Source organism: Centroberyx affinis, unplaced genomic scaffold (assembly GCF_046629955.1).
Source record: "Centroberyx affinis isolate AG114_WGS23_722 - 3 ecotype Tasmania unplaced genomic scaffold, CSIRO-AGI_Caff_v1 ptg002126l_1, whole genome shotgun sequence".
In the NCBI taxonomy this organism is placed as follows: domain Eukaryota; kingdom Metazoa; phylum Chordata; class Actinopteri; order Beryciformes; family Berycidae; genus Centroberyx; species Centroberyx affinis.
Window position 1 is genome coordinate 7,248 of NW_027280448.1, and position 15,189 is coordinate 22,436.

Here is a 15,189-nt window from a genome sequence, read left to right on the forward strand (position 1 = left end):
CTAGTTAGCCAGCTAACATGACTACCATGTGCAGTTTGCTCATCACTTGTGGTTGGCTCAGCGATTCAGTACAGCGATTGGCAGCATTGTAGGAGGTATCTCCCTGACAGCCCGTACTGAGGGAATAAAGTCCCTCAGCTCAGCGCTCAGACAGTGGGTGGTTCATACCATTCCCCCATGAATCATTGCGCGAATGGTGTTTGTTGAACTTTCCCCTCCACGCGTTCTGACGACAAAGCGGCAGTGCCATCTAGTATGGAACGTGCATCATTTACACTTCCGCTTACTAACATGAACAGAACTGTCCAAGTCAACTAAGCTTTCACAACGAAGTGACCGAGAGGCAAGTCTTTTCCGAATTCACAACTACAATCTATCCGCTCTTTAACCCACTGACAAACGTGAGTAAGTTATGTTGGCTCGTGGCATGCTCGGTCGCGCCGCGCGCAAACTAGCAGCCAAGTGTCGTAGCTGCTAACCAACCAGATGTCTCGCTAGTATGCTAACATGACCAAACTAACTAACATAAAACAGTGCCACGTAGTAAGATAGCATGCTAACACTACCAATACCAAACTAAAAATACCAGATAGTTTACTACTTTCTGATAACACTACTAAACGAACTAGTGATACATAACAATGCCAGTTAGTTAGCTAGCATGCTAACATTATTATATCAGGACCGATGACGTTACGAGAATTTTTTTGAAGAAGAGCCTTAAATGCGCAGTTCTGGTGACAACTGAGAGAACTGAGATTTAGCCAAAGCTTAACTTCACCCCAATGGTCTCCTGTACAGTATTTGCTGTTTACGGCCTCCATGTTCTACTGCTCAACATACTATGGGGTGAATTTAACATTGCTCTTAATGGATGACAAATGGGCATGGCCCTCCCTGTGGACCTGGTTCCATAATGTCAGCATGTACAATGGTAGCCTACTCTAAGACAGTCAAAGTAGAATAGTGTTTGCAAGTAAAACATACTCAGATATTGGCGAATAGTAGTAGTAGTAGTATTTTATTCAGTCGTCACACACAATACAATAAGTAAACAGTATATACCAGTGGTTCTCAACGTGGGGTCTGGGGACCACCAGGGGTCCTTGAGTGGGTTCCATGGGGTCCCCAGCAAATTAATGGATTGAGAAACTTCAGCATTATTTAATTTACAAGAAGTTAAAACAATTAGAGAATGTAGAAGAATGACTATTTTGATCATAGCTGCACTGTTATCTCTCTACCTACAATACAGATAGTCATGGAATTCTGGACAAAATCAAATCTAGCCATAAAAATATTCTCAGATTTAGGTCCCAGATTCCAAATCTCATCAAATGGGTGTTCGTAGCCCTAATGTGGACTAAATTAGGGGTCCTTGATATGGAAAAGGTTGAGAATCACTGGTATATACAATCTAATACAATAAGTATAAGCTGTCTAGACAGTATAAACAGAATCAACAAACTATGTATTAAGTAGTGACTGAAAAGGCACAATGCTTATATATGCCTATCCTACATTCTCATCAATTTAAGCTACCCTCCAGAAATAAAAAATAATGATAAAATAAAGAAGCATTCACACGTAACCCTCAAAAATAGCTTTATAAACCATGTTTTTGAAAACCAAAAGCGAGTTACACATTCTTAAATTTATATTAGCATTGTTCCATAATTTAACCCCAACAATAGAAATACATCTCCTTTTAATCCCTTTTTTTGTTTTTTAGCTTTTTGGACGATAAACTTACAAACATCTCTCAAATCATATTTGCACTCCTGCATTGAAAAAAAACCTTTGTACACAGTCTGGGAGAAACTTTGTTTTAGCTCTGAACATTATTTGCATTATTTTATAATATACCAAATCATAAAATTTCATAGCATGGGATTTTATAAACAGTGGATCAGTGTGATCATAGTAATCAGCCTTATTAATAATACGTATTGCTTTTTTTTTGACAAGACATCAACCACAGTAACAGTCATTCTTTTACTCTCTCCTTATTTCCCCTTCAAATCTCCAAATCCCATGAAGTTGCTTTAGAAAAGTGCTATAGCCTACAAATGCTCAATTCTGTTCAGCTAATTTGAAAGGAAAAAACGATTAAGAATAATAATATATAATAATAATAGTCCTTTCTCTTTGTCTCTTTTCTTTCTAAATGTATCTGTATGTTTATGAATTGTGTAGTCTGTGTATTATGAATGTAATAACTATTCTCAAATATTTACATCATCATTAAAAGTCATTTCCGTGTTTAGTTAAGCATTGCAAGAAAAGCTTGGCCTGATTTGAGTGATTTGTGTCTAAATATCGTTACAGAGTTGGACAAAATGTCAGATTCAGACTCTGAAGCAGAATTCGTGGACTGGGAAGACGTCCGCCATCGGATGAATTATGTGAGTTACACCACACCGATAAACAAAGTGTCTTTTTTTTTTTAAACCAACTATGTTCTGATCATAATGCGTTTACCACATTTTCTCCCACAGATCTATGACAAAGACTGTGCAGTTGTCACCGTCCATCCTACAGGTAAGGGACACCGAAGACTATGTGAATACGGTAGGCCATAATGCTCTACCATGCATGGTTATTGTTGGGATTTGCATGAGGGGGAAGTGATCTTCTGTTGCATGAATATTTATACTTGGTGACCAAAATGACAAAGTCTTTCGTACAAACAAAATCAACGATGTGGAGAAAGTGGAACCGCTTTTAGAACCATGTGTTAGAAGTGCAACCAAGCAGATCGTTCAGATTTTAAGTCTACTGACAATTTAGAAGTAACAAACATCTGTCCATGTATCAGTCTTACTGTGAAAACTGGTTTTCCAGATTCCAGTCCCTGTAAGTTTAACTAAGCATGATGGACTTGTCTGCACTCTTTGCTGTAATTGACCTTCTCTGGTGTTCATACCGATGAAGAACACATGAAGAAATGGCTGAATATGAGCATCTAGGGCTGGGCGATATGGTTGAAATCAATATCATGATAATCATAAGGATTTTTCTCGATATCAATATATAGCACGATGTGGTTCATGTATGCAAAATCACGTTAAATAATCGAATGAATGTTCATCTCATTGAACCGAATGGTAATGTTAGGTGTGATGTCAAACATAACAGAAATATTCAAATAATATTCCTACCATACCTCATTTTATCAGAGTTTTTATAAGTAATTTAAGTAAAATTTGCTTGTCATCATCCATTTAGACAGCAGAAATGTGTGTCACGATATCAAATATCTTCATATCATCACAATATGATTCCACTGAAAGACTATAAACGATAATATTGATTTATCGCCCAGCCCTATGAGCATCGGTCCAGATTGCGGTTTGCCCTTGGTCCATTTGATATAGGTTTTCCAAGCATGAGGACCTGCTGGCTATCAGATGTCAACACGCTGTTTTGGGCTCGTCTCCTGCAGTTGGTTTGCATAACGTTCTCACTCCTCATGAACCGCACCGCAGTTCTCTTGATAGAGGACTGAGACTCGCATTTTCAGGCGTCTCTGTGCCGTTAACTCGGGAGGAAGGAAAAGGAGGAAGTGCTGCAGAGTTCAAATAAACCACAGAGATCATGCTGGGTGCGAACAGTCTGTGTAACATCACTGGATCATGGAAAAACAAAAAGTCCATAGCTGACAAACATTGACTTCTAACAATGTTGAGTAACAGAAGCTTGAAATCAATGAAATATATTGAGCCTGAATTGAATTGAAATGACCGGTCTTGGAGAAACGTGTCAAAGCTAAAGGAATTCAGTGTTCAGGAGTTTTTTATGGGCAGAAATATGTGTCACTAGAAACTGAAATTGAATTATTTATATTTGAATTTGAATTGCTCAGCTTGAATAATTGCATTATGAAATGAAGGGATCTGGAATTTTCTGGGCAAAAACGTGAAAAGGAGTTCTGTGAATCTCTCTCTTCCTCAACGACCAGGATGTGTGTCTCAGTGAACTGAAATTGAATTGCAAGAACTGAATTTGAATTACGAGAACTGAATACAGTTTCAGAGCAAATGAATTCAATTTCATAATATTACATTCAGTTTCAAGTTTATTGGAATTCAGTTTCAAACTAATAAATTCAGTTTCAAATTATGCTATTCAGATTCAGTTTTTCAATGCAGTTATTCAAGTTAAACAATACAAATTCAAATTATGGGATTCAAATTAAGTTTTTTAAAGCAGTTATTCAAGTTGAGCAATTCAAATATAAATAATTCAATTTCAGTTTCTAGTGACACATATTTCTGCCCATATTTTTTTGACTTATAAATCACAGGACGGAAGTTATTTTCTTGGTGTTTTGAAAATGAAGACGTTAAACTGTGTTTGCCCCTGCTTTCAGTGGATGGACCGATATATATTCTCTGCTTCTTTCTGTTCTCCAGAAGCCATTTATGAGTGCTGGAACAGCATCCCCCTCAGCTTAAAAAAGGAGGCTGGCCAGCTGATGAGAATCTGTGCGTTTTGGTATCCCATCCTGCTGCAGCGCCAAGAGTCCAACAACACCACACGCTGGGCTGTGCAAGTAGGCTTCATAGACTCAAAGTAAGTATACTTCTGATTAGGACTTGGAATGGTTATTTTTTTTTAACTCCCGACATTTCACTTTTGAATCTTTACTGTTTAGACTCCTTTTATATCGTTTGTAATCGTCTTGTTCCAGTGACAGTGAGGACCTAACCCTGAGGCAGCTGTACAAGATTGAAATATTGGAAGCAGTTCTCAGAGCCTTGGAGAAAGGATGTGTAAGTTGTCTAATGAGCGGTTCAGTGTTAGTTCAGATGCTTTTTTCATGTTTGTGTTGTTTTAGCTGTTTTCGTTTTTTTAGGCTGCAACCAGGCTACAACTGTCACACAGCAGCTATAAGGTCTTGCAATTAAAATCACAGCACAAAACTAGTCAGAAGAAAACTGCGTAGGCAATACCCTAACCCTAACCCTTAAGATTGTATTTGTTTACACAAGGAATAGTGTAGAATATTATATGACTTTTGTTTTTGAGCTATCCATTAGGGTTGGGCGGTATCCAATTTCTGACACCGTTAAACCGTCCCCAAATTTTCCCGCGGTATACGGTATTACCGTCTGATTAAAAATCACATTGTAGGGCTTGGACGGAGCCGCCAATTCCAAATGATGAATTTATGTAGTCGCTGCTATACCGTTTCCCGCCACAAGGTGGCTGCAGTGCACTTCAACTGTGATTTTCACACAACGACAAAAATGTGATACATGTTCCAGTTTTATTCTCTGAACATCAGAAACGGAATAGCAAACGTTACATATTTGATTGATTCTGAGATGGGCACGTAAAACGAGAGAAGGACCGGTTCGGGGCTATTTAGCCGGACTAGGTAGCTGGCTTAGCTTGCTAGCTCTATGCTAACGTCCGCCTAGCTTGCTAGTTAGCCTGGCTAGCTAACGTCAATATGGCTAGCCTAGTTCACACCGTCCGTGCAGGCGGGGGGTTGATCTTTGAAGAATGGTCGAATAGGTCCCAGTGAATATCGAATAACGTTAATATTTTTGCTTGAAATGCCCATCCCTAGTCGGAACCCGAAATGCTGCCAAATTGCAGCAGTTGCATTATTTTTAGGGACCAACTCGCTTGCGCTCGCCATCTTTTTTTTCTAATTCTCCCTTCTGAGGAGAAGCTGTCACATGACGCGCGATTATGATCGCTTCTAACTAGTTAGTCTTTTTTGACAGGTTATTTATTTGACAAATTACATTGTTTACAAAAATTTCTGTCATCACTTTCATAGCATCTTCAACCACACAGACAGTGGTGCTGGATAAACACTCTTAAGGCGTTTATTATATATATGCGCACATTGACAGCAGAATTTTTTTCATGACGGTAATGAAACGGACACCGTTGCTATTTTCAAATACCCCGGGATACCGTATTACCGCCCAACCCTACTATCCATCCCACTTTTATTTGTGATTTTAGTGGATGAGTTGCTAAGTGATTTCTTTTTCTCAATTACTTCAAGAGATTATATAGAGCTATCGTATGTATTAGACAGGCTTGGAGTTGGTGTTTGTTGTTGTGTGTCTTAGTGGTTGTGTTATGTATTGAGTCCTATTGTGAGTATGAATGTTACAGATGTGTATTGATGTATTTTCTGTTATTGAAGTATTGTTAAAAATGCTAATGGAGACCCCAGGAAGAGCTACTGTTACAATACAGTAGCTAATGGGGATCTAAATAAACAAACAAACAAACTCCCATTCCAACACCTGCTAAAAATGTTCATTGGAAGGCGTGTCTCTCTGGTTTGAAGCCTCACCCTGGGCTTTCATTTGAGTTTTTCATTATGCAGGTAAACATAACCACAAGCTGAGCATTGCAAATAAGTAATAATAATAATAATAAATTGAAACAAAAGAGTCATTACACAATATATAACACACCTTCATTGCTCCTGGGAGAGAATTGCCATAGAATAGATTGACTGTTGAGTATTGTTTCAGCGTCAGCAGACATAACCCACATAACTGGATATAGGCCAACATCACACTGCTGACTCTATTGTGCTTTAGCTTTGGATCCAAAATGCTCATGCTCTGACTTGTTCTCTGTTCCAGTTTAACCGGGACCAGACAATGCATGTGATCTGGATAAGCAATAAGTTTAACTTGGTAAGTTTTACAAATGATCTTATACACTGAGTATGCTAGAGGATGTCATCACTTGTCTTGGGGAATGTGTCTAACAACATTTGACCTCTGGGCTATTTTTCAGCCATCCAGTGTTTATTATTGTCATTTGGCTGTTGAAATGAATGTTTTGCTTGGCAGGCAAAGGAGGGTGTAATTTGAATAGGCTAACAGTATGAGTAATATGCCTCCTTGCCAGTTGAGCCTGACTAAGTTCCTGGTAACATTAGCAAAGACTATTTGCTTACTGCAACTCTTTCTCCATAACACTTCATGCCAGACCTGGCTGAGCAAAGTTCTTAATATGGTGTGGGTAGATAAGATGGACCTGAAGGGCTTGTTGGAACAAATCTATTCAACTAAACTCACTGCTGTGCCCATCCCCTTTTTAACAGTAATTTCACTGCAGTGGCCAAATGAACACTTCAGATTGTGAATTGACCAAAGTAGGATGAAAAAGTGTCACAAAATTGTCAGTTACACAAATAACCATCTAAGCACTCTGGCGTGCGTGTGAATTAAATGTGGTCTAAAAGACAGTTGGTGACATTCACTGTTTTGGAGTGCCTGCTAGCTTGGTAGCTTCCATCTGGCTAGCTTAATGAATATTTAGACAGGTTTCCAGTATGTCCTCAACTCCGCTGTCTCCTCAGGAATGGCAGCTCTAGAAAGAAGCTCTTGCTCTTTGATTCTGTGGGACAGACACCAAAAGCTGATGTTTACTGTTTGTGTTAGATCAATGTCAGTGTGGTGAACCTTGTGCTGTCAAGCTCCATTGGAGCTGCTATGCAAATATCTCAATGCGATGTCACATTGTCTACATTTTGCCAGTTACCCAAAGGAATAAGAACAAGCACAGATCCTGTACAGACCCACAGTGCGTGTTCAATTCTGTGCACTGAAGCACTGCGACACGGTTGAATGACCTAAATCCACTAACGTTACTTAAATACCACAAGGTTAACGTTAAAGGCACCTGTCTTCTGTCTGCAAATCCCCGTTACTAACTGTGAAATGTTAAGCTTCAATTTTGTTTTCACACCGGGAGACTCTGTGGACTGAGTTCAGTGCTGCTGGTCTGCTGTCTGTACATCTCCACATTACAGACATGATGTGATGCGACATCAGGCCCATTAGAGATCCATTTAGATCCATTTCTATACACTGAGCAACTTTTGATTTTGTGCGTCTGTATGGGAAACACTGCATCGCACTGTCAAAAACGCCCTCTAGAGGCCATCTGACGAAGCGCATCATCTACGCCAGTGGTTCTCAACGTGGGGTCCGGGGACCACCAGGGGGTCCTTGAGGGGGTTCCAGGGGGTCCCCAGCAAATCGATGAATTGTTAGACTTCAGCATTATTTCATTTACGAGAAGTTAACACAATTAGAGAATGTAGAAGAATGACTGTTTTGATCATAGTTTCTCTGGTCTGAGAGATTAAATCTCATCAAATGGGGGTCTGTGGCCCTAATGTGTACTAACGGAGGGTCCTTGATATCAAAATGGTTGAGAATTACTGATCTAAGCGTTACCTGAATGACTGACTGACTGACCCAAATTTGCCTCATGATGCCCTCAGCCGCAACATGGGAAAAATACACCACCAAAACACGGAAATAACTGTTTAATATAATAATAAGTGTTCTAGGGTGGATTTTTCCTTTTTAAGTGAGCATGGATCAACACAATTTGAGCCTGTATTTGAGTCGGTTTAGTCTTTGAATGTCTTTGGTGCTTCGCTCAGAGTGAGATGGAGTCGGTGGGTTCTCTGTTACTGAGCTATAACTGAGTGCAAGTGTGACTATAACCGAGGGCAAATGTGACTATGTACCACCAGCGCTCCTCAGAGGTTCTGGACGATGCTTTACGCTGGTTGGAGCGAACAGAAGAACCCGCTATCTGCAAGCGCATCCTGGAGTTTGGCCACGGACAGACCTGCTACTCCGCCCTGCAGCACATCTTCACAGAGTGTAAGAGTCACACCCCACACCGCTGTTCTGCTACCAAACCTTTCAGTTACGCACTTACACAATGTGCTCTATTTTATCAAGCGGCAAGAAAATTCACGTGAACGTAAACTCAAACCAAACAAATATTTAGTGTACAACAGTGCGGTAGGCTTTGGTGATCAGTGGATGCGAGAGCTGATTATGGCCTGAATTTTACGTCTTCGTCATAAATGGGTAGACTTCTTTTCACTTTGATGGGATAGAGGCTTTTTGTAGGCCTCAGACAAAAAACCCTCAAATAATGACGTTTAGCAATTATTTTATAGCCCAAAAAACTGCTTTAAGTTCATGAGTTGCACAAACATTAAAGAAAGACTGTAAATATGTTATTAGACACAGTGGCAATCTTATATTCTAGTGCTCCGACACAGAAAATTTGGCTATGGTTAGGTATCTGAAGAAAACTTAAGGTGTTTTGTGCAACTGGCCCCTGGGGCCGGTTGCACAAAACACCTTAAGTTTTCTCCTTAAGTATGACACTTAAGGCTTAATTTCTCCTTAGCTGAGGGACTTACTTAAGGGCGTTGCACAGAATCCCTTAAAAGGTTTCCTTAGTTAAGGAAAAACGTTAAGGCATTTACTGCATTGAAAGAGATTTTACAGCGGTAAAATTCTACAGTTTCCATGGAGACCGTTTGTTTGCTTGCACTTGCGCTTGTGATACCTGTTATCGCCTCACCTGTTACCGTCTCACAAAGTTGGCCTATAGATAGTAAAAAAAATGGGAGAAGACAAGAAAACCAAATTGGTCAGAGGAGGAAAAGATTATACTTCTGGAGGAATACAATAAAAGAAAGCACATACTAAAAAGTAAATTTGATCCGCAAATAACAGCAAACAGAAAACAACGAATGTGGGAGGAAATTGCAACGAAAATTAATTCAAGAAGTCTGGTGAAGAGGTCCATCCAAGAGGTCCAAAAAAAATCATTCATTTATCTCCATAAACTCGGCCATGTTGTGGTTAAGATAGAGTCAGAGGGACCTTAAGTTTTTTTCCTTACTTTGGTTGCTAAGGTCTTTTTTGCAACGGTTTAACTAACTTTAAGGGACTCCTGAAGTATTTAAGGTTTTCTCCTTATCTTGGTCTTATACTTAAGTGAACATTTTAAGAAAACCTTAAGAAGAAGACTTAAGGGTGTTTTGTGCAACCGATTTTATTTTAAGGAATCTTTAACTCGGGCTTTAAGGAAAATCTTAACGTAAGGTGTTTTGTGTGAACGGCCCCTGGGTAGTAGGATTATGTTGCCATGCCAGCGATTTTTCAAGGTGAATGAACAGAAACTCCCCTTTTGTCTTGAATCAGACGCTCAGTATATTCGGGCCATGGGTATCAACACGGAGGGGACGATGACAGCCCTGGCTGCCCGGCCGAGTCAATGGGCCATAGAGGTAAGGAACATCAGCAACACCCTGACTCTGGGACGCGGCATACATTTTGGCCAGATTTTCCCGAAATGTATCTTCCACAATTTATCTTTCATGAAGGATGAGAAGGTGAGACTAATTGTGGTCTGTCGTGTTCCTCTCCTCCCAGAAAAGTGAAGAGATGAAGAGTAAAGGCAATGCCAACTTTCAGAAAAAGAAGTACGATGCCGCTGTGAAGTTTTACTCCCAGGCCATCAGATATTAGTAAGTCGTTTTGTTTTTTTGTCGATTTTTCTGAACAGATGTCTAAAGCTTCAGTCCTCTGCCAGTCTCCTTCAGCAGAGAACTAACACTTGAATCTGATTTTGTCATCAAGATGTAATCTAGAACTTCTACATTTCTAGATTGTTCTAACATGAATATATCACATACACAACTTGCATGTTAAAATCAGTGTTTGTTTCGTAACTTGAATCCATCTCTTCTTTTCTAGCCCTGAAAACCACATTATTTACGGGAACAGAGCCCTATGCTATATCCGATGTGAGAAATATCTGTAAGTATCAGTTATGGCAGATAATAGAATTCATGAAATTGAGTACAATCACTACAGCTATTTACAAATGAAGATTTTAAGTACCCAGTACAATAGTTGTATTTTTTTTTAAGTTTTATGAAAGCATAGATACATACAGTACATTTCAGACAATTTATTGCGAAGCAGTTATTTTAGAGATAACAAAATTTCTGTAAACAAAATATCTTCGAAAACGACAAATTTAGTGTTTAAAGGATAGTACCGGTTATTTTCAATCTGGGCCTTATTTTCCGAGTTTTTGCCATTGTGACGATTGTGTTCAGAATTTCATGGCTTTCCTCAATGTAGTGCTTTACATGCCTCCAGTTCTCCAACACACACACACACACACAGGGCCAATGCAAACTCCAACAGTTGAACCTAAAAAGCGAACGTGCCCCTTCAGCGCTCTACTTGCCAACTACTGCAGTATACTCCAGCTTCAGGCCATGGATAATCAGGTAAACCGGATGCAGGCAGGTCCCACTGCAGTGTGGTTATTATGTCGAAAGGCCGTCTTTGAATCGCTTCTTGGGTTTGACATATTGGAGATAGCGTTGGCCCTGTGGCGGTGTTTTGGAGAACACTCGGAGAGCGCAGACCTCCGCCAAGGCTTGTTCGTGAGTCGTATTTAACGGGTTCTTCCTTGGCCCATGCTACACCCTTCCACGAAGTTTCATGAAATCTGGCCAGTAGTTTTTCCGTAATCCTGCTAACAGACAAACAAACAGACAAACGGCACCAAATACATAACCTCCTTGGCGGAGGTAATTAAAGTCGAGGTTAAAAACAACTGGAATTATCCTTTAATGGTTTGGAAATCAACCAAATTGTTGTTCCTGTAGCATAGGACAGGTCACCAAATGGACATGAACTTATGAAGCAGATGGCATTTATGCTAGGAGGACTAAAAACCCCTTTTGTTGGATGATCTTTTATCATTCCCAGATCAGAGCAAGATTGAATGTTGAGCTGTTGTAGGAAGTGTGACTCTTGGAAATGCATGGTGTTGCTCATGGAAGGTCCAAGGCTTACAGAATGTGTTTTAACCAAAACATGATTTTGGATATTGCAGAAAAGCTGTTGGTGATGGAAAACGTGCTACTCTGATAAAGCCACTGTGGGCTAAGGTACTTATCACTTTTGCAGTAATATATAGTGCAATTTAGGGCTGAACAATTAATCGGAATTTTATCGAAATCGCAATATGGCCTACTGCAATTTTCAAATCGCAGGAGGCGCAATATTTGTTAAAGGCGAAATGTGTCAAAATACCATTTTAAGTGAAATATTGTGGTGCTGCAGAGATGTCCTGGCCTACACATCATATTCTACAGACTTAAGAAAACATCTTTGTTTGGTACAGATCCCCGCAAAAATCACACCATAATCATTTTAATACGTTTTTCAATGAAAACGAGAATAATGATGTAAAAATGATCATTCCCTCTAATATCGCAAATCATATCGCAATTGCAAGATCAGTCAAAATAATTGCGATTGGATATTTTTTCAAAATCGTTCAGCCCTAAGTGCAAATGAAACAAAAAGATCAAGATACGCTGAATAAGTGACTTTTATTCAAAATGTCTTAAACGGAAATGGAAGTAGCATAGCTTTCAATTGACAGCTGTTCATGTCTTCATTAGGAATATTCCTCAAGTGTCATTTTTGTTAGTGTTGTGTCGTGTACTGATTGTAACCAGAGGCCACTGCATATCTGTTGGCACTGATGTGGCCCCATTAGTTAGAGCTGTTGGGACCGACTGTGTTGTTTTGTGTGCAGGGCCACTACCGGTACTGTGAGGCCTTGTTCTACTTGGGCGAGGTCAGAAAAGCTATTGAAGCCAACTGCCTGGCCCAGACCCTGTGCAAGGAAGACCGCGAGGGGGCGAAGGACCTGGAGCTGCAACACAGCAAGTTCCTCAGTGAAATGGCAAAACTCAAAGGTGCGTTCACTGCACTCTGGCCATGTTCAGACAGGCAGCTCACATCTGTTTGTTTTTTTTTCTTTTCTGCATATCTGATAATGCTTCTAAAGTCTCAACAGCAAAAACGCATCATTTTTTTCAGATCAGATTTAAAATTGAAAATGCAACACCGTATGACTGCTCAGATTGGATTTGTAGGTTTTTTGTTTTTTTGGGGGGGGGGGGGGGGGGGGGGCTTTTTTTTTTATTTTGTGACAAGAGTAGAGAACCCTAACCCTACTATTAAAAACACATAATTTAAACACATTATTTGCCTCTAAGCTAGTTATACAAATATGAAACTCGGTTAACAAATAAAAATAACTCAGCTGATGAATGCGGCCTTAGTGTATATGATGATAAAATAAAGGCGCATTTCACATGAGTTTTGAAGAGGTAGGTGTGTATGGCAGGACTGGATGGGAAACCTTATTCTCCACATCATTACTGATATGAATTAGAATACAATAGAATTACTGTCATGCCACCCTTTTTTTCCATTCACCTTTTTTTTTTTCAACGATACCTGGCGACATCGACGGTTAAATTGTGAAAGGCAAGAACACATCACCATAGCAATAGACAAACAATAGCAGACTACTTAAAAAAACCAACCAACTACAGCTTGTATTACTTCATTGTGTTCAGCCAGTAAAGATCGTCTTTATTTGTTTACCTTTCAGCCGGACAGCCTAAGAAAAGCCACAGTAAAAGGTATGTACTGCCATGCACATTGTGACAGGATGATAAATATGCTGACAGACTTGAATGAGACTGTGTGTTTTCTTGCCTTTCTACAGACCTGACAGTGCTAACAGAGCAGATACAGTGGAGCCACGATCAAAGACTGTAAAACCAGCTACTAAGGTCGATCCGACAACCAGTACAGCTCCACAAAGCAAGGTTACTAACTCTCTGTTAACCATACATATGTTTCCCTTACAGTCATTCAGGAACAGCCAACATGCATTGTTAGAAAGAAAGCCCTGAAAGTTCACTTACTGCCTGTTCACACCGAGCGACACGATCAACAAGTCACCGGAAGTCCATTCATGTCCTGTAGAGCTGAACAACCAGTAGGGCTGCAACGGGTCACAAAACTCACGGTTCGGATCGTATCACGGTTTGGAGTCATGGATCGGATCATTTTTCGGATCAGCAAAAAAAAAAAAATTAATTTTAAATTAATTTAAAAATGTGCTACTTTGGCTCTGATGCCTGTCTGTAGTCACCACTCTGTAGTCTCGCTCAATGTCCCGCCCACAGCACTATCTGATTGGTTACACGACTAACAGCCTATCAACACTGAAGGCTCTGCCACAGACAGGCAAAGAGACCGGAGATTCTCCGAGCGGAGCTGTGTGTGAAGGGAAGGCAGCATGTTGCCGAAGTTGAAATAAACATCACAATCTTGTGATCTATTTCAATGATGACAAGCAGCCCAGTTTCCCAGTTCCACCACTGAAAATGCCTGAAGTCAAGTCACAGCCTACAGGATTTCACTCAATGGAGGCTCTTCCTTTTTTTTTCTTCCCTAACATCATTGTTCTTCAGAGTAAAACACAGCAGCATCTGTCTGTCTGTATCTTTTCACTGCAACTCTGCATCCAGATTTAGGATAAGGAAAAAGTGGCAGTAAAACTGTATTTCACACTATGATGGTTAAACGTTGCAATTAATCCGCGGTTCACATGCGTGCCGAAGCGTGGGGGGGGATCCGTATGGATCACGGATCAACTACGGTCCGTTACACCACTAACAACCAGGGTTGGCCACAGCTGAACTTTTCATAGGCCATCAACAGCCAATTAGTTTCCTGCGCTTCCTTGTTTCCCTACCGGTGGGATTTGGTTTAGTTCCACCTGGCAGGTGCAACATGGAGGCTTGATTACAGCCATTCAAAGTGGCCCAGTTCACTAAAACTTCTATTTGACAGACTGTGTATTTTTTTTATTGATGCTACCTAAGTAGCACATGTACAGAAGAGGATTAGGACCACGTGAAAATTTGAGCTCTGAGATTAAAGTCATAATTCTGTGAAAAACGCCAGAATTCTGGCTTTAAAGTTAGAATCAGAATTCTCACTTATTTTCTCAGAATTGCGACTTAATCTCAGGATTCTGACTTTAAACTCATAATTCTGAGATTAAAATCATCATTCTGAGAAAAATCTGAATTCTGACTCGGAACCCAATGAATTTTTCATGTGGCCCTAATCCTCTTCTGTACACATGCTAATTAGCTATGTCAACTCATTAAAACAAGGTAATGTTATGAAAGGCAACACCAAAGCAGTGAAAAATACATAATTTGCTTGCTCAAACAGGGCTCTGAATTGCAACCAAAATGGTTGCATTTGTGGTATACAGTATTATACCACAAACTGCTGGCCCCTTGCATAGACATTTTCCCTCACCTTTATGTATTTATCGTCAAAACAAATCACCTGGATAAGCCATTCATATCTTTTTTTTTTTTTTTTTTTTTAAAAACCTTGTTGCTTATCACTTGCCATGCTGTGGTCACAGCAAATGCTGCACAAAGATGAAACCACACATCAGAGGAAG

At 39.9% G+C, this 15,189-nt stretch overlaps 1 protein-coding gene across 4 annotated transcripts in view; it reads left to right on the top strand.

Annotated features, from left to right (window-relative positions):
• Positions 1 to 244: 244 nt before the first annotated feature.
• Positions 245 to 15,189, top strand: part of ttc3 (tetratricopeptide repeat domain 3) — a 40,231-nt gene continuing 25,286 nt past the window's right edge. Inside the window, exons 1-14 of one of the 4 annotated variants that reach the window (XM_071531751.1) lie at positions 245 to 343; positions 2,329 to 2,405; positions 2,499 to 2,571; positions 4,416 to 4,575; positions 4,694 to 4,775; positions 6,624 to 6,677; positions 8,537 to 8,669; positions 10,014 to 10,099; positions 10,245 to 10,339; positions 10,569 to 10,631; positions 11,728 to 11,782; positions 12,439 to 12,601; positions 13,306 to 13,336; positions 13,423 to 13,525. In XM_071531751.1, coding sequence (XP_071387852.1) covers positions 2,340 to 2,405; positions 2,499 to 2,571; positions 4,416 to 4,575; positions 4,694 to 4,775; positions 6,624 to 6,677; positions 8,537 to 8,669; positions 10,014 to 10,099; positions 10,245 to 10,339; positions 10,569 to 10,631; positions 11,728 to 11,782; positions 12,439 to 12,601; positions 13,306 to 13,336; positions 13,423 to 13,525 — 1,164 coding nt within the window. In that variant the 5' untranslated portion in view covers positions 245 to 343; positions 2,329 to 2,339. Of the gene's footprint in view, positions 402 to 2,328; positions 2,406 to 2,498; positions 2,572 to 4,415; positions 4,576 to 4,693; positions 4,776 to 6,623; positions 6,678 to 8,536; positions 8,670 to 10,013; positions 10,100 to 10,244; positions 10,340 to 10,568; positions 10,632 to 11,727; positions 11,783 to 12,438; positions 12,602 to 13,305; positions 13,337 to 13,422; positions 13,526 to 15,189 lie in introns of all 4 variants that reach the window. The other 3 variants (XM_071531753.1, XM_071531752.1, XM_071531754.1) reach the window with 3 other exon arrangements.